A 24,508-nucleotide genomic window follows, 5' to 3' on the forward strand; every position below is an offset into this window, starting at 1 on the left:
TTTTCACAACAGTGGGATGGGTCTGGTTTCTCAGGAAGGAAGAGTTGCAGGGTGTTGTCTGAGCTGAAGCAAAAACAACGATCCAAGAAGGGCTGACTGACTGGAAAGGGTTGGCTCTGATGTGCCTGAATTGCCCAGGAAAAAGATAATAAACAAAACAAGGAGAGCAATTGCTTTAATAAATAAACTGGAACATGTGTGTGACTGATAGCGCCAGGGGCTAATATATGCCAAGAAGTCTGTTTCTAACATCTGCTCTTCAGCAGCCTTAATATGTTATGACCAGATCAATATATCTTCTGCTGCTGGTGTCAGATGTCCTACAGCAGCTAGAGACTGGGCAGGGAAATACACACAAACAAGCACAAACACATGCATACGTATACACACACAGGCATTTTTGTACATGTGCATTGTTGTACCAGTGAAAGGATTAATAATGGAAATCGATTCAAAATGGTGCTTAAGTAGCCCTGACAAAGAGAACCCATCAGTGGCTGATATTCATTCACTATGATCTCTCTTTTTTGCAGAGTATAAGCTAGAGGATTGCTATGTTGTTGGCAGCTCATATCCCACTCAGTGCATCCACAGATGCAGTATGTTCTTTATCATACTGTAATTAAAAGACTTTTCATCTCTTGCCAAGGCTTTTATGTGCTGCAAAGGCTCAGTGAAGCAGGTAGGGTGCTGTAGGCATAATGGTCATTTTTAAAAGCACTCTTACCAGTCTGCAGCCATGGGCAGGAAAGGGCAGAGAAAGAGAGGAGCAGGGAATGAAAAAGGAGATGAAAGGAAGAACTGAGCAAAAACCCGGTGGCCACCAAGCTGCTCTGGTGCTGGCAGAGTCAGCATTGGCAGCAGCATGGACACAACTGTCTACTCTCTCTTCTGCTGCAGGGTATTGCACCCACAGTGCTGGGTAAAAGCACCACGTGGCTGTTCCTCAGCCTCACCAGCTCACCCTCCAGCCCCTGAGCTTCAGCCACAGCTGGAAGTGGGTTTGGAAGAAGGTACAGAACCATGAACCAGCTGAAAATGGGGTTGAGAGAAGGTATGGGACCATGAACATCTGTTGTTCAGGCACAATCAGGCATTTCCTTTGCCTGTGCTAGGTTTTTCTGCTCAGCCCACCTTCTTTGCTTGCAGCAGAGATGCTGGGCAGCACCCGCAGCGTTTTCTCACAAGGTAGAAAGGACGTGAGAAAACAGATCTCTTTCTTCATTCAACTTACTCTGCAAGCTTGGGGGGGGGAGTCCATTGAAGGACTTCGCACAAAGATTAATGTTTGGCCTGCGGCATTAAGCAGAACTTGTTCATTTAAGACAGGATGGTGGCTTGGAAGAATAGGAGGTTGTGACCTCTCCAATGCAGCAGCAGTTCTTCTGACAGAAGGTGATAAATAAAAAAGTCACTGCCACAGAGTGTATCTGAAAGCTTTGCACCAAGCAATGTGAAAAATGCTTGCTATGACCCCAAGAACCTTTACATCAAGAGACCTCCTGGGCACACTTGGGGATTAAGGTCTTATTTTAAATGTTGCCATCAGTGGCTTGTATGGGGATAGCAGTAACTCTAAAAGCATGCTTCATTTACTGCAGATGTTTGATTTTTCCCTCAATATCACTCCAAAGTACCTAATTTAATGACAGACATGGACTTGGAAACTGAGGAACTTTCAGCTTTTCTGTTTATTTAGCCACTTACCAGAACACCAGCTGGAAATGGAAGATTTCAGATAATTTTTATTTCTGTCTAAATAGCAGGGTTCTTTCAGAAAGCCAGGTACTCTGCTGGGTGTTACTATAATAGCTGCTCACAGTCCAGTCTTCGCTATATTACAGCTGAAATATGTAATTGTGGCTCTTGGTTCTTCCAGAAATCAGAACCAAAGTTTCCAAGAATTAATTCCCAGGACAGCAAACTGGCCTGCCTTAGGCTTCACGCACATTGCAGGCTTTGGAGGAAAGGTGGTCAGACAGCCATACTGGGGACAGGTGTCAAAGTAGTCCACTTGTTTGATCATGTCCTAGTATGAAACCAAGAAGTGATCCTCAATAAACACAACAAAGCCTAAATTAAACTACTGATAACCCACCAAATTAACGTAAAAATCGTAAGTTAGGACCAGAAAACCAAGGACCTGCCTTAAAAATCAAAGGAGGTTCAGAAATATGATACATTCAGTTTCTTTCTATTTTTGCTTGCAGAGCTTTGAGCTTTTCACTCAAATGAAAATGAAGACTAAATGAAAATGAAATGAAAAATGAAAGACTAATATCGCCTGTCTCTGGGGTCTGAGGCAGTTCAGAAAAAAATCATAGCATTGCAGGAGAGCTGTAATAAATTTGCTGGAGTTGGCAACTCCACTTTGATGCCAATCACCACGCTGCTGAGGGCAGATATTACAGGACAGCATGGTGCTTCCCACCTGCAAACACCCTTAGCAGTTTGATGAAGAGCTGAGCTGCCTGAAGGCGGTTACGGATGCTGAGAACATGAGGCATCGTCACATCCTCTGCTGCCTCGTCCAAAAGTCATCCCAAGTGATATCCTTGCAGCCAAGGAAATCTTGAACTGAAGCCTGCTGATTTTCCAGCTCTGCATGCACTAGAGTGCTCTCCAACATTCATCCCTTCTCCCTCCCCTAGAATTGTATTTCCCGTAATTTCAAGTGTGGCTTCCTGCTGGGTGAGGATTATGTTAGGACTCCATGCCAAAATCCTCTTTGCAGCTTTTGAAACCGCTGTGGATTTGAATGACCATTGTGTAAAGGGGTAGAGGCCTCAGAGACACAAATACAAAAGCATTTTTGATGGGAGTGAAGAATGGCATTTTCCCTGCCAGGGAGAGCTAACGCACCTCCTGGGAACAGGCAGAAAGGATGACCCTGTCCAGGAGGATTTATTCATTTCCCTGTGCATTGCTCCAATCTGCTGTTCACAGAACGGCCCGCGGAAAGCCCGCACAGGACGGTACCAGCAGGACCACACGTAGGGTGTCTGCGCTGCAGCCATGAACTGAGGAAAAACCCTAAGTGACTTCAGAAATGCTTTCCCCTCAAAATGCCTTCTTTTCCAGTGGACTTAGGTTTGCTTTCTGAACAGATCCCAGGGGCAGCTGGATGGAAGCACAGTCACGGTCAACACCTCAGGGCCACCTGGGCCCAGCTGCACCTCAGGAGCCAGGGCAGCAGGAACTGCCTCTTCCCCGCTTTTCTGGAGCAGCACGGCTGCTAGCGCACAGCAAATCACCGTTAAGTAATAACTAAATAACGCTTAGTGATGGGTGTTTCCGCCTTTACAGCGGTAACACTTTAGTGCGAGGCTCCGCACCCGGCGCCCCGCTCGCGCAGCTCTGCGGCCAGACGGAAGGGCGACACTGAGGGCAGCTGCCTCGCTGCCCGCCGTGCGCATGTGCAGCACAGGCGCAGTACCGACACGCTCCCGCCTGACCGCGGGTCGGGGCAGCAACATGGCTGCGTCCGTGTGCTCGCCCGGGGCACGGCTAGAGCGGGGGGTCTAGTCCCGTCCCGCGGTGGGGAGAGCCGGTCTGTGCCGCGCCGTGTCGCTGTCCTGCTTCGGCACCCCTGCATGGAGCCGCGGGAGTCCTGGGCGGCCTTGGCGGTGAGTGCGCGGGCCCGGGCCTGCCCGTTGCCAAGGCGACGCGGCGGCCTTGGCTGCCGGCCCCGCAGGCCTGAGGCCGGCGCCACGCTGAGGGGCGGCGGGAGTGCGCCTTGGTTTGTCTCCTCTTGGCTTAAGCAGCCGCCCCCGGGCGGGGGGTGTCGGGGCCGTGGAGAGGCCCGGGCCCTGCCTTTGCTGCTGGGTGTGGGCGCAGTGAAGCGCTGTGCTTCAGCCCTAAAAGCCGCTTTTCAACGCGTACTCCCAGCAGCGTCGCATGCAAGTGGGTAAAGCCTCCAGTCTTCATAGCTAGGGACCATCTGGGAAATACCCGCACTCGCTCTCAGTTCTCTGTGGAAAATCATGGACGTGGTGTCCTGGGCTAGCGTGAGGAGAGCTGCGGGCCTGGGCCTGCTGGGAGAGTTCAGCTCCCGGCCCCAAGCACTCCAGGGGCACTCGGCTGCCGTCCGCAAGATCATGGTTCAATGCATTTGAATTAGGACCTTATTTTATTTAATTGTTTTGCTGGAGTTAAGTTTAACGGATATGTTCAACTTCTGGTAAAGGTTCTGCAGCTGTTCAACTTCTGATAATGCTACTGTTACTGCAAAGTGGGGGAGAAGGTGCATTTTAGCTATCTTATTATCTAAAAATCATCCCTGTTTTCTGTGGATGGTGTAAGCATGCAGGTGTTGTTGCCCTCTGGCAGGTGCTCTATTAGCTGCTTCATGAATTTAAATGACATTTAAGATACAGAACTTTGAAAACTAAAGAAGCAATTAGTAACTTTTGATTCATGTTTTAACAGATGGCTAGATTAAATCTGATCAATGTTATTTTGAGCACATAAGGATTTTGATGAAACAGAGTAAAGAAAAATCAATGCATGCAAAATAGTCAACTAGATTAAAAGAGTAATTAACTTATTGATTAAAACTTTAGTAGTAGATAGTGAACACCTCTCTGAATTCTCTGTTGGCCCTGAAAAAAAAAAAAATCAGAGTAACACACATGTGATTTTGTTTTCAGGCAGAGTTAAAAATCTTGCAGCTGTTCTGTATGAGGTAGACTTCACACTGTGTTTTCTGTTCTGAATAACAGCACATCTAAATAATCCGTTATGAGACATTAATGTTAACTATTGATATTTTTTCTTTTCTTTTTTTGAAGTGAGTTTTTTTATTTGTTTCCATCTCCTTCTCCTGTTTTTGACAAGTAATTCTTTTCTACAGATCAGCCATATCCTGGGGAAACAAACAAACAAAAGTCATCTGGAAACACAGACAATGGAAAAAGATTGCACTTTAGTTGAGACTATTTTTTTAGGGTTTGGTTTTAAGAATTGCTTTGGATGAAAACCTATCCCTTTTCCTTATGACTTTGAAAACATCTTTATTTAATATGATTTTTTTTTTTACTATAGGCTTTTGTCGGCAAAAGAAAATAAAACAGTTTTACTTTAGGCTTTGTTCAACAAAGGAAATGGGGTGGTGACACTTTGAATGAAGAAGTTTGCTAGAAAAATGTGAATGTGCTTTCTAGAGGTGCTAAGAGGGGGAAAGCAGAATTGTTTCTGTTTTTCCCTGATCTTATCACACAACGTTCTAGAGGTGTTGGTCATTCTGTGCTGTGTCATCTTGACAAGTGGCATTCACTGTCTTGCTTTTATGTGTAGTGGGTAAGAGTTGCATTGCTTTGCTTGTACTAGTCAAAACGCTGAGATTATTTTGAAAATACCTTAAAAATGGTTTAAAAGTTGTAATATCTATTACTTTCTCTCTTTTGTTGAAGCTTCCTGGTTATAGCTATAGAAGCTATTGAGGTCCAGGTAAGACTATCAGTTTATCATTTGACCTCAGAAAGGATAGAGTCAGTAGTGCTTTGGTTTAGGCATGCCTCAGTTACATAAGCACCACAGCTTCACCCCTATGAATATTAATGCACTTCATGGTTTTGTCTTGAAGGCTGGTGGAGTTGCTGGTGTCTGTGTTGACTTGATCCTTTTTCCCCTGGATACTGTAAAAACAAGACTGCAGAGTCCTCAAGGATTTAGGAAGGCTGGTGGTTTTCGTGGCATCTATGCTGGTGTTCCTTCCACTGCTATAGGATCCTTTCCAAATGGTAAATTTTCTTTGGATTATGCTTTGTCTTCTTTAAGTGGGAACTTGTGTAGTATAGGACATTCATGTCCTTGGCTTCCTCTCCTGCAGCTGACTGTTTGGATTCTGTGAGTCCATGTCCAGCTCTGAAGAGCAGTTTCCAGAACTGTGCAGTATTGAACAAACTCTTTGAGCAAGCCTGGAATGAAGGCTGCTGCATGTTTACTCTGAAAAGCAACCCTTACTCCTTGGAAGTGTTCCTGGATATGTCTTACAAGTCTGTCCTTACCTATAGGGGCACCCTAAAGCATTTCCAGGTGCCAAAGAGGCACAGAGTCTTGTTTGCCCTGGACACTTTTGTCATGACCCACTCTTTCATGGCATTGGAAATGAATCAAAATTCAAACTGCTTGAGCACTAGAGGTCTTTGAACTAATTGCCCTGGGGATACTATGCCCGTCTCTTTTTTCCTGGAATCAACAACACGTAAAAGGAGAAGACATCAGGAATACTGAGGCTTTAAAAAAGTAAATTCTTGTAGTCCCTGGAGAGAAAATTCCTAATGCCTTTGTCCATTTTGTCTTTGTAGGGAGAGATAAAAAAGCAGCAGGCTATGCTGTCAGTAGTAAATGTTAGGAGAACTTTGCTGACAAATCCACTGACACCTTCAGATGTTTGATGTCCTTCATGAGATGATATAAAAAAATTCAGTTCTTTATCTTGTCTGCTCTGTTATCTCCTTTTGAGATGATAAGCATCTTTTGATTAGCAGAAGGCAATTCACATAGCCCTTCTTTACAATTAAAATCTGTTCCCCCGCAAGACATGTCAGTTTTTTCAGGATTTACATCTTCAAAATCTGAACTGTGGTTTTATCTTTCCAACGTATGACTGAGAACTGAAATTATCTTTAGGAGAAGGAGTAACCCTTAAGGTGCGAGTGCCTTTGTAGTTGACTGTTGCAGTGAATAAACACAGCTCATGTTGCTATGCTCAGTTTAATTTTGTATGTTTCTTCTTCACTGGACATGACTTTTATGAGTCCTTCAGAAGCTTGGAAGAATTTTTTTTATGTAGCTGAAGTGCAAAATATTAAACTGACAATAGTTAGGAAGAAGTTATTAATAACTGCTACTGGAACGGTTGTGCACTGTTGTACAGAGTGTTGCATGGTAGCATACTTGTATCAAGTACCTTGATGATTTTTGTGTTGGGGTTTTTTTCCTTTTCAATTAATCAACTTACTTGGCTTGGGTTTTTTTTACCAAAAAAGAAAGACCATTCATCCAAACAACCTACTCTCTACCCTTCCTATCTGTGAATATGGAAGATACGTTTTTTCAAAACATACTGGACATTCGTTACTAATTAACACATCTTTCCTTATCTCAATACTAAATAAGGCCTTGAGTCGTGACACCTTTGATATTAATGGGAGGTTTGCCAGTGATAGGCAGGAACATGAACTTCTGATGCAATTATCCCACAGATTGTGTTGATACTGTTACGCTCTTTTGGGGCAAAAATACCCTGTTTTCAACTACAATTGTAGAATAATAGGTGACAAAATCCACCTCTAAATGTTTTTGTGCTAGTTCTGTGATGGAGGAACAGTTAAATGACTGCATGTATTCTTGAATTTCAGCTGCTGCATTTTTTATCACCTATGAGAATGTGAAATCCATGCTGAACCATGGCTCTACATCTTGCTTGACTCCAGCAACACACATGCTGGCTGCCTCCCTTGGGGAAGTGGTAAGAAAGAAGTTCATATATTGTGTGTCTGTGGGAGGAGAGGAAACCATTCAATTATGAAAACTCAGGTTTGGTGTCATATCTTACTTTCTTGAGTGTTGACCGTCTTTGTACTTGTGACAGTTCTTACAAAAATATTACTTATTTTTTAATGAAGTGTTGGCACTTGTGAGGATTCTTTCAAAGCAAATGAGTTAGTAGCAATTCTTAGTAGGCCTATTGGCTGATCTTGCTGAGTCAGTAGATAGTTGAAGTGTGCATAGTTCCGAAACATGAATACACCTTCACATTGTAGTGGTTGTGCGTCAGTGTTAATATTCAGGAAAGGATTTTACAGCCTTTCAGCTTCATGTGGGGTAGTCATGGAAAGGATTTTTCTAGCCATAAGATGATGATGATATATGTAAAGTAGGTAGGTGCCATCATCTGAAACCCATGCACCTTGATGCGTAAGAACCAGTATTAACTAATTAATATTTATCTCCCTCTCCTTCCCTCCGTGCACTCACATTCAGCCAACACCATTTACCAAAATATTTTATTATCTGTATAAACAGACTGTCCTAGTGGATGTACAAAGTGACATGGCAGGTTAGGGCAACTGGTGGCTCTGTAACTTCACTTACCAAACAATGTGTAATGCTTTTCTGATGAAGCCTGTCTCAGTGGAAAGCGTCATGGGTAACCTAATGAACCTTTTTCCCTTGGGGTGGACATCTGTATATTTTAGTGACAGCTTTTCACATGGTCTCTCTGATAGCTGTAGCGCTTAGTTTAGTGTATTGGTTGGGTTATTGCAGGATAAAGATACATGTGAATAACGAAAAGAATTTCTATATACAAGCTTTTTGAAAACTCTTTCCCCCCACTTTTTGGAAAAGTTGCTGTGTTTCTTATCCAGTAAATCCATTAATTTGTTTATACCAGGTTCTGGAACTGGAAGTAATGGCTTGCTTTGCCTAGGTTTATGCAGTACGCAGAATAATTGGGACCAGATGCTGTTGAACGCTTTAGATGATCATTAAGGAAGGTCACAAGAGAAGCCTCTCTTGTTTTTTGATGCTTAGATTGCCCTTGTCTTGTTAACAGCATGGACTTTGCAGAAATTAATTGTGTGTGTGTTTGTTTTATGTTGTAAGTTACAAATGAAATAGCATTAACCTATTGAATTTAAGTAACAAAGTAACTCTTGCCCTCCTGACTTTCCAATCTGGCATACCTAGTTTGTTTCCCAGTTTATATTGACTGCTCCTTAGAAATCATCTTTTTTTTTGAGAGAAAGAAAGTTTTCAGTACTAAAGAAATGTCAAGGCTGTATTTGAAAGTGACTTTATATTCCAATTTAAGATCATATACTTAATTTCGTTGCCAACATGCAATACCAGGATGACTGGAGAACCTGTAGATCCACAGAGCTGAAAGTTTAGCTCTGGCAAGAGCTAGTATGTGACACTCTGTAAGAGGAACTTCTGTGCAAATAGTCTGTAGCAAGTGTTGAAAAAGAACACTTCTCAATGGGATCAAATGATGACCATTCCTGCCTGATCCAGATACAAACTCGTTTATAGGTAAATACTGCTTTATCCATATACTTTATCCTAGAAGCTTGAATATAGTGTTTTTTAAAGACTGTTTCTGAGGTTATTTGCAAACAAAAAAAGCAAGGTTGCTTTGGGTTAGCTGAATCAAATATATTCCAGGTTCAGCAAAATCCTTCTTTCCCCAGATACTCCTCTCATTTTTAACTGCAGAGTTGGCACAGTGCCCTGGCAGTGTTCGCGGCTGAGTGTTCAGCTGTAAACAGTCCATTGGTGTTCCTGCCAGCGCTGTCCACCTCCTTTCTCCTGCTTTTGTCACACTGGGTGTTCCCTGGCACTGCAGTGATGAAATGGGGTGCAAATTGCTGTATCCCCACAAGTTTGGGGGAGGGAAATGAGCTGCATGAAACTGGCTTTTCTGGCTCTTTTGCAACTTAAACTTAGCCCATGATGTGGGGCAGAAGAATGTATTGTGTCTGCGGTTCCATGTTCTGCTTTTATTGACTGAGTTCTTTCATCTCTTGTGACACTGGCTTCTTTCACTCCATTATAGGTAGCTGTGTATTTATACTCCCCGTGGTGGCTCAGCTTACTTGTAGGGTGGTCCCAAGCTACCAGGAGTGCAGAGGGATCTATGCCATTTTAGCTTAGCACCAGGTGTCTCGCTATTGTAGCAGCATAGCCTAGCTACTTCCCATGGGGAACAGTTCAGCTCTCCCTGCTCTCTGTGGGTTCAGCTTTGATTCTCAAGTAATTCTTATTCTTATGTGAAAATGATACTGATTAGATTGAATGGGACTTAGCCAGGGAACTTAATTTGACATACCAAGCGCATGAAGATAGCTGAATGCAGCACCTACTACCCACTCTGGTAGTGGTTATAGGCAGGAGTAGATAGAAGGTGATAGATTTAGGGCTGGGTGGGATATGTTTGTGTTGCTGCCTCAGGTGGATTCTTTTTGATCTTGATTAGAGCCTGTGCTGTCAGGTTATGACTTCTAACTTAAGGCAATGCACAGAACTGATTTCCATTGAAATTCTATAAAGGCTGTTAGAAATCAGCAAGAAGTTCTTCACTATGACAATACATAGCCCTTAAATTCCTTGTTTGCCTGATATCTCATGGAACAGCAGGTCCAAGAGGTGTTTTAAGCTTCTCAAGTACTGTTTCAGAATCAAGCAAAATGACAATTGTGGTTGTGAAGAGGTGAAAGGTCTTTTCTTTCGCGAATGGGTTATTTATAGTGTACTTCCTCTGCCTGTGAGGATTCTGTGAGAAAACTGTAACCAGGAAATATAATCATCAGCAGCCAAAGAACAGTTCCCTACAGATGACTCCTTGCATGATTACAGAACCTGTTGCCTGTATTTTCCAAGGTGGTCTGTAATCTCATGACCCTTACAACTCAGGCACTTACTGCTTTCATTTTCAGACTGACAAATTGAGATTCAGCATAGTTAAATGAGTTGCTCAGGGCTCTCATGTGCTTGGCTCTTGCTACTTTAAGGCCGGAGAAATATATAGTGATAGCCATTGAAATGGCAATCTGACTTTATGGTGTGGAAACTGTGATGGTGTAACACCCATTTTTCAGCTAATAAGATTCTGTTCTTTGCTAGCTTTTCTTCTCCCATCACACCAAGAGGAGAACTAAGCTGTAAAATAATTGAGATAGGGATTTAGAGATTTGCTACAACAAACCTGTAATAAAAATAGCACAAAGCAAGATCTTCTCACATTTGTTTTATATAAAGCCTTAGCCGATCAATAGAAATATATAAACTATTCCAAATTGCATCAGGGTGAAAGTTATAATTATAGTTTTATTGATTAGTCATTAAGTTTTAATCAGGGCATAACCACTGGGACTATTATTTTGTCAGTAGGTTTTTTTAATACCTACTTTTCCTCCTTTGTACACTTTAATAATTACTGTGATATAAATTGCTTTTAAGTGTGAAATAATAAGCCAAAGACTCTGTCATGTTAGGATTCCCAAGGCATCTCTTTGCATTTCCAAACTGTCTTTTTACAAAATGGAGAAATTAAGTTTTAGAGCAAGAAACCGATGTTGGATTTCTAGGTTTGCTGCTCCTTCACTGGTGAGCATAAATGAGTCAGCTACTTTCTTGTGCGTTAATAAAATGTGAGTATGTGCTAAGCTTAAAGGTATGTTAATGCTGACTAATCTGTGTTTTCAATGTGACCGAGTAAAAATAATAAAATAGGTAAAGAGGAAAAAATGCGAAGGTTGCTTCAAGAGATGTTGCAATATACGGGAAAAATTGGTCAAATGGGAGTTCTTAGTTTTTATAGCAGCCACTTTTCCGTATTGTTTACAGCCTGTGTAAATTCATGGGAAATACATTGCCCTGGAACTGGTTTGGTCCAATTTCTCAATTCCAGGCTAGGAGGCACAAAACCAAGCAGTAAAAAGGTAGTGGCTGTAGCGTGGTGTGGTGTGTTTTTTTGGTTTTTGTGTGTGTTTTTTTTTTTTTTTTTAAGGCAGGAGGAATATAGAAGGCTAACCTCATTTCCCGGAGTGAGATAAAGGAAAGTACATACAAAATCTGACCCTGGAAAACACAATTATTTTTTCCTATAACTAAATCATGCTGTACAGGGACTCTGAATATCCCATAATACATGAAAAATTGCTTACAAAGACACAGCCAAAACTCCAGAGGGCAGATATATGATATCTCGTCAAGGAAGAAGAAGGTTGAAGAATACGTGAGTTACCAAGGTGGGGAAAACCCTTGTTATACCACTTGTGTAACTGAAATTTGGAGATAGGAAACACACTTAGTGCATCCAGGGCTTCGGAATTTTTCATCTTGACTCTGCACTGCCCTGTATGTTTAGTCTGCCTGTATCTTTACAGTAAGCTGCCAAATGTGGTTGGAAAACATGATATCATAGGGAGTGGAAACGAAAACCAGATGTTCTAAAATTTTACTTTTAATATTCTAAGGCGGTGTAAGTAACTCAGAGAAGGATCAGTATTTTTAACCTACTAGGGCCCATTTTGAATAGTAACCAGGTGTGTCTCGCAGATACAGAGTTAATTGTACAGCTCCAGATTGATTTGTACAGAATTTTTATGTCAGTTTAATATGACAGTGTATACTATTAATTACAAGAAACTTTGATAAAGAGAAGTCCCTCTCTGGACCTCCCCAACCAACCTCCTGCAAACATGGTTTTATGGGACAAGTTTGAGTTTGTTCCAGTTTGACCGATGAGGTTTCCTTCATGAGTGCCAAAGTGCTTGGATTTGGTACAGTTAATTTTACATCCTGCTGGCTTTTCTGTGGAGGTGAGAATAAAGTTGTTTAGATCACGTTCTAGAGAAGCTAGCTGACAACAGCCTTTTCCATCTAATATTTAGGTATTGTTATGGTTACAATCTGAGCTTTGCAAGATATTTAGTGAAAGTTTTGGGCTGTTGCTTGTAAATATCAGGTTCATTCTTACCATCCTTCTGACCTTTTCTTTTATTTTTGATTGGCTATTTTTGGTGACGTTGTCTTTTTTCTTCCTACTCTGTAGGAAAGCAAGCTACCTGACTTTCAGCTCGCTTGTGAGAGAAAGTGTAGGGGAGGACTGAGGACCAGGATGGGAGGTAGATGTCCTGTTCTTTTGGCAGCTGGTAGCAATGACCATGCTCTGGAAGTAGATTACCATCTGAAGTTATTGAGCTGCTTTTGTCCTTTTGTAAGTTTGCAGAGTTCTTTAGGATTACAGTGCTGGAGCTGTGTTAACACTATGCAGTGCATCCCCAAGGCTGCAAGATCCCAGGTTATTTGCAATGAATTGGTGTGTCTACAGAGTATGTCATAGCACCAGACAGAAAGAGTAACTCGGATCCTGAAAGTTGCCTAGTCACATTAGTGATGCTGTGCCTGCATTTGTTTGTCCTGTTAAATTTTTAAGCTGATTCAGCCATGATACTTTAGGTTCCTCATCTGGCTTGTTTTCATTCTGCTTCAGTGTCTCTGCACTGTGGTCCCTTGAGTTGTACAAATACTGGACAAGCTCATGGGTCTAGAAAGGTGTTTCTGGTCTGGCTGCAACAATGCTAAAACTTGGGCTACCTACTAGGCTTCAGTGGAGCATGAACCTCGTAAGAAAAGATGGAAATCTCAGCTTTGCTCTTCTGAGACAGCTCTGAATGGTTAGGTAGGAACTGCTCCCTTTGAAGATGATAGGCTTGGCTGTCCTCAGCAAGAAGGATTTTGGCATAGCCTCTCGCTTAACTTTTTTCCAAAATTTTAGAAAGGAGGAATGTTGAATCAATCCGAATTGAAACATCCAAAAGTTTGTCGCTTCGCTGGGGAAAGGGGATGAGAATGGCTGACTTGTCATACTTCACATAAGCTAAACCAAGTAGCGGGGGAAACATGCTCAACAGAGCAACAGCTAAAACGTGGAAATGCAGTTGGACATTCATTTCACTGCCTCATCTTGGCTTAAATAAGTAGGCAGGTGGTGTGACATTGTCACCTCATGTGGCTCCACAGGGTAAGGTGAGGACAAGTATTTCAAGGTGAAATTCCAAGCTCTCTTGTGTACTCCAGCCACTTAAGATACTTTTGTAATAAGAGCAAAGTGTGTGGTTCATCTGTGATTAGCATCTGACCCTCAGTATTAATAACTTGGGAATTTTTTTTATCTGCTGTTGGGATGTGTCAAATAGAAAAGCTTCTTAATGCAGGAATTATCTTCCTGGGGAATTCAGATAGCTTTCTCTACTAGTCCTAACTTGTTTCTTAGAAGAAGCCAGCCCAAATGCAAGCAAGTTTACAGTTTACAACTCATGATTCTGTAGAATGATACTTTGAGTGTGGTTTTAATTCAAATAAAGAAGGAAAGTGCATGTTTTATATTATTTTAGGCTTGGGATTTTTTCTGGAAAGACATTTTAGACATGATAACATCATGTCATCTATCTCTCTCCGTGAATCAGCCCCTTCTTCCCTCTGCTCCAGCAGTATCTTTTTGAAACAGTTAACTAGTTTCAGTTTAATAGAAGAACTACAATCACTAGAAGTGTATTGGTGTGAATTCCATGAGAGGAATTCCATGAGAATTCCATGAGGTCAGAGAAGAAAGTTGCTATTAATGCCTGTTTTGAGGGAAAGGCAGAAGCATGAGTCAGACAATTCCACAGAGTAATGTCATGAAAGAATCTCCAGCAGGATAACTGGTCAAGGCTTTGCATCATTGTAAGTCCTAGAAGATCAGCTTGCAGGAGTCCAGTCTAACAAAGATGAAACAGCCACTCGCATCAGACATGGAGTTAAGATTTTAGCTATTTGAAACTCCAAAACTTGCATATTGGAAGATGTGACTTTACAGTTCAACAGGCAAATTAGATGCTCTAGGGAGAGTTGCTTCTAAATCAACAATTGTCTTCTGCAACAAAGAGGTGATTTAGCACGTATTGTGTCTAGACTTTGGGCTAATGGCTTTGAATTTTTGACTATCGCTCTTCTAAGAACTGAACTAAGATGGACAAAACTGTTTAAAAAGAGAAAGCTGCATTTTCTGCTTTGCGTCCTGTGTCCTCGCAACCAGTGGAGTATGGGTTGGCAGACCATGGTATTCAAAGTAGTATCTGAAGTCTGACAGCAGTCAAACTTTGATGGGACCTCTTCCACAGTACTTAAGCTTTTTTTTTTTGGTATTTTCATTGATCAGTGCCTGTCATTTTGGGTGTGTGTCTCTCTTACGCTGTGCATATCTGGATGCATATAGGCATTGAGAAGGGGAACGTGCCGACCCTGGCAAGATGAGCGATGGTCGGGAATGCAGCAATGTAGGTGGTCTTTTGAATTAATCATGGTGGATTTTGCAATATTCGTAAGTTAATCTAGGTGAGGTCAGGTCTGCAATACAGACGCTGCAGGATTTTTGCCAAATCCTTACGCAGAAGCGTAGCTGAGCAGTGGGTGGAAGATAGTTGTGAAGGTGAGACTGCTGCCATTAAGAGGTAGTGGAGAAGGAGCATAGTTAGAGTGCATGGAAACTCAAATTAGAGCTGCAGCTGGAAATTGCTTGTAAATAAAGATGAATGGAGGCATGAATCCACAAATGCTGCCAACAAATTCATCACACAATTAAAGGCTGAAACAGCAAATTAAGAGCTGTCAAACACCTAACCAGCCACCCATGCTGATCTTCTCTTGTATGCTCCATGTTAACTGCATGTATTACTACTTTTTCATCAGCTGACCTTCCTAGATTGCTTTGTGTTATCTACTCGATTCACGGCTTAGATGGCATGCTGCTTTGCAATACAGAGTAGAAGCTTGATGGTTGTCATCTTTTTTCTTTCAATCCTAGGGCTGATATTCAGCTGATTTAAAATATTTGTAACTCAAAGTGTTTATAGAGGAAAGCTAATTTGGATTAAAGAGTATGAGTGAGAAATAAATAATTTAAAAGTATTTCCTGATGGATTTCCTGGCTTGCAACATATTCTGCTAGAGTCGGCTTTGGAAATGTCTGTGATTGTTTAAGGTAAGTTTATTCCAAAGTAAGGTTCTGTACAGGGTTTGTCAGGGATAACTATTTTTGAATAGCTCCATATGTGGACAAGCCCGTAATTCTTTAAGTGAAAAGACTGTAGGAAAGAGTAAGGGATCAATTAAAGGAAAATACGTGATAAAATACAATGTAGTTGAAATTTCCATGATCTGGGCCAATGTAACCCCAAGAGACTGAGCAAACTGTAAAATACCAGTCATCTTTCAACAGGAGACTTAATGAGTTTTCAGAAAATATTGCCTGTGTTCTCTTGCCTGGAATCTCATTAACATTTGTCCTCCTGTAACACAGCCTGACCCCACTTGGCTCCTTGAAAACAGTTTTATGCCTGATGGGATGCACCATGCTACTTCTGCCGAAAGAACAGTTTGGCTGGTGGATGTGATTAGTTTCTTAAGCTTTTTAAAATAAGTTTAACAGACTCTCAGTGGTGGAAGAGTTGCTGGGATAGACTGGATCGTGCAGATAATTCTGTATATTGAATTAAGGGTCTACTCTTCTTTGACTTTAAGGATTTCTGTGTTTAAATGTGGTAGTAGTTTATGATTCAAGCATCAACCAGGATTTTTTTTAAAGCTATTCAGCTGTCTGATTTTTGCCACTCGAGTTTAAACCAACTGCTTGTGACAGTACTGAGGGACTCCAAAATCTGTGGAACACTTAAGTCTGTGCTGGAGTACACAAGAGATGTGCATAACAGCAGGCCACTTCTGGTAACTTTTAGGTTTAGTTTTAAAAAGGAAACAAAACTCTACACTGATTAAACTCTGAAAGACCAATTTAGTTATGCAAAGCACACAAATGTTCAAAACATCTGCAGTGAGAAGTACTTCTGTAAAGAAGTATTTAGTGTAAGCTTTGTCAGCTTCACAGACTTTCCCTGTTCTTTGCCCATTAACTGATGTAACAGTTTCTCCTTGAGAGCTCAGCCCAAATTTTCACTGTTTGAGGACAAAAGTTTTCCAAGATGTACCTGACATGGCTGGGGAGCCCACAGCAAGAGTTGGAGGGCATGTAGCTGGGTAATTGAAGAGCCATGTGCAGGGGAGGAAATCAGAGTGGCAGAAGCCCATGGTGAGAGGGCCACTGAAGTGATGGACAAGGAGCCAGCTGAGGACTTCAGGCAGCTGGGGTGAAAAGGCTCAGCCAAGGTGGCCATTGTGAAGGGAGAAGTGTGTGGTGGTGCAGATGATGCTCTGGAGCAGGAAGAAGGGAGTTCTGGAAAGCAATCATAAGGAGCTGACTTAGGTTTGATGATGACAGGGTGAAATAACACTCTGCAAAACAGCTCTGCAGATTTCAGGTGGAGTCATCTAAGGTGGAAACTTGGAGGAAGTTGAAAACATTTGTGTAGAAGATCCAGTTTTCCAAATGCTTGTGACATCCAGTCCCTGTGAATGGTCTTATCTCCAAAATAACATGTTTTTAAGCTCTGGGAAGTGTGAAGATCTGAGGCATCTTGCTGTGTGAGACTGCTCTTTGAAGAAATGTTTCCTGCTAGCATACAGGGGAGCTGCGGTTAAATTAATGAAGGCCCTATTGTGTCAGTCGGAGGAAAAGATGGGACAAAGAGCTTGGCATTGTCTAAACTTTCCCATCTAGAGCCCATTAGTCACAGAATCCCTAAGGTTGGAAAAGACCTGTAAGATCATCGAGTCCAACCATCAACCAGCAAACACCACCATGCCCATTAAACCATGTCCCATGATGCCTCATCCACACGTTCCTTGAACACCTTCAGGGATGGTGACTCCACCACTTCCCTGGGCAGTTTATTGCAGTGTCTCACCACTCTCTCAGTAAAGAAATTTTTCCTAATATTGAGTGTAAACCTCCCCTGGCGCAACTTGAGGCCATTTCCTCTTGTTCTGTCACTTGGGAGAAGAGGCCAACACCCTCTTCTCTGCAACCTCCTTTCAGGTAATTGTAGAGAGTGATGAGGTCTCCCCTCAGCCTCCTCTTCTCCAGGCTGAACAACCCCAGTTCTCTCAGCCGCTCCTCATCAGACTTGTGCTCCAGACCCCTCACCAGCTTCGTTGCCCTTCTCTGGACATGCTCCAGCACCTCAATATCTTTCTTGTAGTGAGGGGCCCAAAACTGAACACAGGATTTGAGGTGCGGCCTCCCCAGTGCCGAGTACAGGGGCATGGTCACCTCCCTACTCCTGCTGGCCACACTGCTTCTGATACAGGCCAGGATGCCGTTGGCCTTCTTGGCCACCTGGGCACACTGCTGGCTCATCTTCAGCCGGCTGTCGATCAACACCCCCAGGTCCTTTTCTGCAGGGCAGCTTTCCAGCCACTCATCCCCAAGCCTGTAGCATTGCATGGGGTTGTTGTGACCCAAGTGCAGGACCCGGCACTTGGCCTTATTGAACCTCATACAACTGGCCTCGGCCCATGGATCCAGCCTGTCTAGATCCCTCTGCAGAGCCTTCCCACCCTCGAGCAGATCAACACTCCCACCAAACTTGGTGCCCTCTGCAAACTTGGTCTCTCTATGGGGTTTAAATTAGGAGTGGAGTCACCTATTCATGACCCCAGCAGCTTTGCACAGGACTGAGTTTAACTATGCTGGAAGGGCCCATCTGTGCTGTGCTTGAGTGTGGGAGGGGAAAACAGGATTAGCATATTCTGAGGTTTTATTTTGAAGATGAACTCTTTTTTTCTCTGGGGCTAGCACTTAAGGCAGAAACTGATAGTGGACAGCACATCTATTGGGCAGCTCCTGTCATCTCTGGAGACAATCTCCTCATTAAAACAGGTGTTAATGCTTCAGTTCTTCACTTCACTTGTACTTTAGCAGGTAGAACAGCCTGCTGGCAACCATGTGTGGAAGGACTTGTTCAGAACTTGAGTTGTGATCTACAGCAAATTACAGACCGTAGAGACTTGTATTTTTGTTCTGTTTTGGTCAAAAGGGCAGCAATTATTTAGATGAAGATTTATTGGTGTTTGAACTGTTACAGGTCTGTGACTGCAGCACTTCAAGCTTCTCTGTTCAAAGAAAATATGAAACCAAATGACCAATGCTTATTTCACGTTTCTCTGCTTTTCTGTTAATTTTCCTGGTGGTGAAAGGGGTTAGGCAGTTCATCTTCTGGCTATAGATACAGCTCATGTTCCCACCTCCCCCACTATCTAACATTCCCAATCCAAGAGTTGTGACCAGAGTTTAGAAACACTTATTTGGAGGAGGAAATAATTTCCTGACTCGTAATATTGCATTAAAAAAGTTCATTTTTTCTCTTCTATCAGAGAGGGGAATCCCAGTGAGATCTGAAGAACCAAACATAAACTTACAGAGTTTGGAGAGGCATGGAAACCTGCAGTGCTGAATTCAAGGTTTGTTGAAAGCCTCTGACTTGAACCAAGGGGGAAGTTTCCCCTTCTTTTTCAGGATCCAGAGGAAATCAGTGCAATTTAAGATCTCTTAATTTTAGACTTGCCTGTTATTTTAATCATTCAGTTATTTGAGGAATGGAAAAGGACGTTCTTCATGTTTCACATTAAAAATAGTAATTTCCTATTTACAAGAGAGCATCTGACATAGAAATTGAGATGCTTAGATTATGTCATATTTATGAACCTATTTTGGGAAGCAGCATTTTTTATATTAAAAAAAACCACCAAAAAACAACAACAAAAGAAACCTGAGCTATAAGGTACCTTTTGACTGCAGAAGTATGGCCAGGACTAATGCAGAGTGCACTTAAAAAAACCAAACCAACAAAAAAACCCCCACCCCAAAAGCAAACACCCCACAACACCAAAAACATCTTTGTTGCTTCTTCTCTTTGAATGGGGTTTTAGAGTTGCTCAGTTTTTCTTGCTCTTTCTATGTTATGTTGGAGCAGGCAATCCTTCTGACTCTGAAGAATGGGGTGAGAGATTAGGATTTTGTTGCCAGATTGACTGCAGCCTAAACATATGCCCTTTGGTAAGTCGTAGCCTCTTTGTTGTAATTTTTGTGCAGCAGCTTTTTCTCCTGCATGGGTTAGTGATTATCTTGCACAGGTATTGTGAGGTTTAGTTTAAAGTCTCTGCTCTGTGGATACAAAGTTGTATAGTGTCATAAATTAGATTCTTTTTTGATTAAGAATAAACTTATGCAAATGTCATTTAAAAGTAACTCTCCCCAGGTATGTTCTCTTAGTTCTGTATCAAGCATTAAATTATATTTATATGGTGAACATCAATTAAAGCTTCCCAGCCTACTCAGACAGATAAACTCATTAAAACTAACCTCCTGCTCAGGAAATTTAAAAATAAAATCCTTTAGAAAGACAGCATTCTAAAGGGTTTCAAGCTGCAACACAAGTTTTCTGGAGCTTACCACATGTTTCTGTACCCAGTTTGCAAAACGGGCTTAGATGTGCAGACCAGAGACTTGCTTAGAGTCACTGAGCACAGGTTCCTAAATCACCAGCCACTAACGTATTCCAGAACAGTTCTCTGTCAGACTACTCTTCTCCTGTCTTGTAGCAGAATGGCTGGGTAATTACTAAGTGGAAAAAATTTTGGTTTTGATCCTCACCCAGTCCCAGGTTAGTGCAGAGAATAGATCAGCTTGTTAGCCAGGAGCACGTCAGGTGCTAGCATCTTAACAGAATGGGCTCTTAGTCTTTGCCCTTCAGTAGCCTGTTGTTTATGCATGGATAATACCTGTATCTTGTTAAAGATAAGAAGTGCTTAGACCGTATGGTTGTGGGAGCTTTTAAGAGTGTGAGTCATATCAGCTGTGCAAGGTGCATGCCAGGCTGCATAAGATGATGCTTTCTCAAGCTGCTCTCCTTAGAGGTACAAAGCTGTGAATAGTGTTGTACCAGCTGTGTCTCCAGTTCTGAGAAAAACCTGCTGTGCATCAACCCAATTTAAATACCCAGCATAAGCCCATGATAACTGCTCTGTCCTCGTTCAAATGTTCCTGGATACATCTCCTGCACAGATCGTGCCTGCAAGGTTAGTGGTCAAACTGTAGCACAGGTGCCTAAAAACAAATGCACATGTTATCTTTGGATTCTTGGCTAAATCCTACAAAACCAGTCACGTAGAAAATGGTTAGCCTGGAGCACAAAGGATGGAAGCAAAAGGCTGTTAATCTAAATGGGATATGTTGATATTTGGATAATAATATAGCTCTGAAGACCAGGAAGAGTTGTTCGCTTTTCTAAAGATGTTGTCATGTCTTACCTTTGGCTTTGCCTAAAGAACATAGTGGATAGAGGAGCAAGGACCAGCTAGTGAACTAGAAGTGGTGTCATGGTGGTTTGCAGATAAATGCTCACTTCAGAATCTGCAGTGGCAGTGCAACAGGTTCTTTCTAGTCCAAACAGCTGCTTCAGATTCTTTGTCATGTTAACCACAAAATCATCAAAAAAAAAATAATCTCCTTTTGGTTGGGATTTTTCTTCAGCCCTTTTCACAGCAGGCTGTCTTTTGCTCCCGGTTTCCCTGGATGAGCAGTGAGCTGTGTATATCTCACAGCTTCCACAGTTCCCTGGCTATTGAATCACCAAGGCCTGGATGACCTACTTGCACTGAACCCCCTTGTAAGCAGGGCTATCCCCTCTTTGTTCTTTTTTTGTTATGTGTCCTGTGTTATTGTGTAGAGAAGAATGCTTGGTAGCCTTGTGCCAATGAATTAGATGAGTACTGCCTAATTTTGAACAGCTGCTCCAGCTTTAAGCAGGATTGGCCCCTATGTAGAAGTTAGTGATTTAAAATAAGGTGTTTCCAATAAACTTAGGTGAGCCCATGCAAAAGGCTTTGTGCAGGTTCCTGGTGCTATTTGAGCAGATCTTATTTTCTGTTCCTACAGCCATGTAGGAACAGGTTTCAGATATACTGAAATAAACTGTTTAAATCAGTGTATATATATAAAGGCTTTGTGTTGGCTTTAAGGCACTTTTGAGACTTTAATTGCACTGGTCATTCTTCACCATCAGTCTGGACATCGCTCAGACCAACCAGGAAAGTCTGGTTCCAAAATGAATCTGACCAGGAGATGGCAGCATTGATGCATACAAGGAGTATCCAAAAGTTAAAACACTTTTCTCTGAACTGACAGAGGAAAAAAATTGCCTTAATTTAATTGCAAGATACACTGTCTTAGCAATATATAGATAAATGTTAAAAAAATAGTCCTATTTTTAGCTTTTGTCCCTAACTGGCTAATGAAAGTCAGTAAATTAAAAATGCATTTAGGTTTGTATCTAAATACTGGAGTCACTCTTTGACCTGGTGATGATTTAAGACAAGGTTTTTGAAATTCATACTCTTTTGTTCAGAAGTGGTTATAGTATTAAAAGGCTAGAAAGATAATAGATGCTAATATTGTCACTTCTGCATACCTGCTCTGTAAACTAATAATAGCTTTGCTTGCACCTGTAAAATCAATGTTTGTTAAAGCTTAAATCTAGAAATCCTTGAGCTTTTTGTTTCAGTGTTATTGTCTTCCTGCCCTTATGGTATGTATACATGTGCATTGACATGGGGGAGAGAGTCTGAAAACTGGAGGACTGTATTACCTGACCTGGTAAATAAGGAAGGAGCTTATATGGCAGCACCCGTTTTTCCCCTGAACTTGGTCTGTAGGACCTTGATTCTGTCTTTCTGCTCCCATCAAAAGACGGGAATAACTCCTGGCTCTAGAGCTTGCTTGGAAAAATGAGCGTGGCCCCTATCAACAGGGTGCTGTTTTCTGATGCCTTAATGTCGTCCGAGGTAGCGGAGGGCCCACTGCTCTATCCTCTCCATGGCTGTCTATGCAGGTGTTTGACAGAGAGCTAATTCATCACAGGGTCATCTCCAAAACCAGTAGGATGCACCAGGAATGGCCTGAGTTTGGCAGGCTGTATTGTGCTCTTCTGTGGCAAGCAACAGACTAGATCTATGTGAACAGTCCACAGATTAAAAAGCAATTTCTTCCCAGGATCTTGGTGATTAGGGAGGTAAATGGGCTCCCACCGTGCGAGGTCACATTATTATCTGTCTTCCATGTCTATTTATCTAGTAGTTGAAGCAGGTAAAACCATATGTGGACAGTTACTGCAGACCAGCCATGCAATTTTTTCTTTCACCCTTGCTCATGCAATTTGCTTATAGCTTTCAGATGTCTGAAAATTTAGGTATGAATTCTTTTGGTGCAGTGTTATCATATTGGTGCTGATTGAACAGATTTAGCTAAGAAAGCAAATGGTGGAGATGTGTGTTGTGTTTTTTCAACTGTGGCAATTTTATCTGGAAGGTGCTGCAGTGATTGAGATCTGAGCATAATAGATTGGAGATTTTTCTGCACCCATCTGTCCCAGGTTGTTACTTTTCTTTAACCTTGTGGGCTAATAAGCCATGTGTGAACTTAATCTTGTGTACTTCCCTTTAGAGACCTGTGTTTGACTGACATCAAAGGACTACTCAGATTGTTATTGATAGTAAGGTACACATGTAGGAACAAATAAGGTAACACATTGTAAGTTCAGGTGCACAGTGAAAATGTCACTGTTCAGTCTGATGTTGGCAGTTGCAGCTTGTGGCTTTTTTAGTACCAGAAGTGCCCTGTGGAGCCAATCTGACAGTGCAGCCTGGGTGACACAAGCTTTTATTTCCTTTCATAACAGCCCAATGTAATCACTGTTTTTGTTCTTGTGCAGCCACAGATTCACTTGTAAGCGCAAATTCAAATGGGAGAAACATGAAAGTTAATTTGAAATGAAATGCACCCCAAGTAGTCCGAGGGAAATGGAGACATTACTTTGTAGCCACCCTTCTCCTGCCAAAACTGCAACACCCCAGATGTCAGGAAGCCATGCTGCGCTCTTTGTCTGGTCTTGATTGACTAGATTGTTTTCATCCAAGCCTTTTTAAAGTTTTCCTCCTGCCTCCATATTTTTAAGGAATAAAAAGCTAATATAAGGACATGGAGTGTTATGAAGCATGAAGTTCTATAAATATTTATGCTGAACTATCAAAAAACTTGACAGTTCTTATTTTCTTGACAGATTGGGGTCGGTTGTTATTTTTGACCCTGAGAATTGAAGAGCATATGGAGTTAGATCTGTTTGTAATGACTTTTGGATATTGTTGTCTGGTAAACTTGTAGGAATGTAAGATGATAACGGGCTTTTTCTTGGACTCTTTGTGAAAATGGAACTTAAACCTTGTACCGTGTTACCCGCAGATGACCATTCAAGTTACTGTCTCTGTGCAATCTGGCAGTGAATTCCTGAACTTCCTTTGGCACATGAGGGTTTCTGACTTAGCAGCTTGGTTTGCCACTTCAGATGGACAGCTTTTACCTAGGTTGCTCTTGACTTGAACTACTTGGTGACCACCTTGATGTCTAGGGACCACTTTCATCGCAGTGTGTTCCTGAGCCCAGCACAGATGGGACTGAGGAAAGCTAAAAATCTGATGAGAGCCTGTGGTGTCTCCAGTGTTTTGCCACCAGTCCCAGTGCCGCTTTAAGTATCTCTGGGGCCAACTGAAGGCAAACTCTTCTTCAAAGTTTAAGTGCTGATAAAAAGGCATTTTCTAGAGAGGTGAGAGGCTTGTAACTCTCCGACACTTCAGGATCCTTATTTCTCAAAACCATGTGAACGCAAGCTTAACTTGTCCCTGAAGTTGTAGTCACAGGTGAACATTTTAAAGCCAGATCTGGCTTTTTCAGAAAAGCTGGAGCTTTGTGGTGGCAGCCACATTATTACATCCAGCTGCAGGGGCCTTTCTTGCCTAGTAAATTCATTGTGTAGGAAGAAATCAATCCAGTGCTTCACTTTGAGTGGAATCAAGTCTCTGTTTTAAGCTAAACGTTGAATATATTGTGTGCATCTAAAGCTAACCGGGAGTGTGTCTTGCTGTCAGTCACTAGAGGGCACAAAGGAACTACCTAGGAAAGAAGTTTGTTTTTCAAGTCCTTACTCTCCAGTTTAGATCTGTGAAAGTG

The 24,508-nt window shown here is 42.0% G+C and overlaps 1 protein-coding gene across 2 annotated transcripts in view; it reads left to right on the forward strand.

The window, feature by feature from the left end:
• Positions 1–3,558: 3,558 nt before the first annotated feature.
• The window catches only part of SLC25A26 (solute carrier family 25 member 26), an 89,678-nt gene continuing 68,728 nt past the window's right edge, over positions 3,559–24,508 (forward strand). For both annotated transcript variants that reach the window (XM_059823239.1, XM_059823240.1), the window contains exons 1-3: positions 3,559–3,626; positions 5,585–5,741; positions 7,365–7,474. In XM_059823239.1, coding sequence (XP_059679222.1) covers positions 3,594–3,626; positions 5,585–5,741; positions 7,365–7,474 — 300 coding nt within the window. In that variant the 5' untranslated portion in view covers positions 3,559–3,593. The remainder of the gene's footprint in view (positions 3,627–5,584; positions 5,742–7,364; positions 7,475–24,508) is intronic.

The sequence above is a fragment of the Gavia stellata genome, chromosome 12, assembly GCF_030936135.1.
Source record: "Gavia stellata isolate bGavSte3 chromosome 12, bGavSte3.hap2, whole genome shotgun sequence".
Taxonomy (NCBI): domain Eukaryota; kingdom Metazoa; phylum Chordata; class Aves; order Gaviiformes; family Gaviidae; genus Gavia; species Gavia stellata.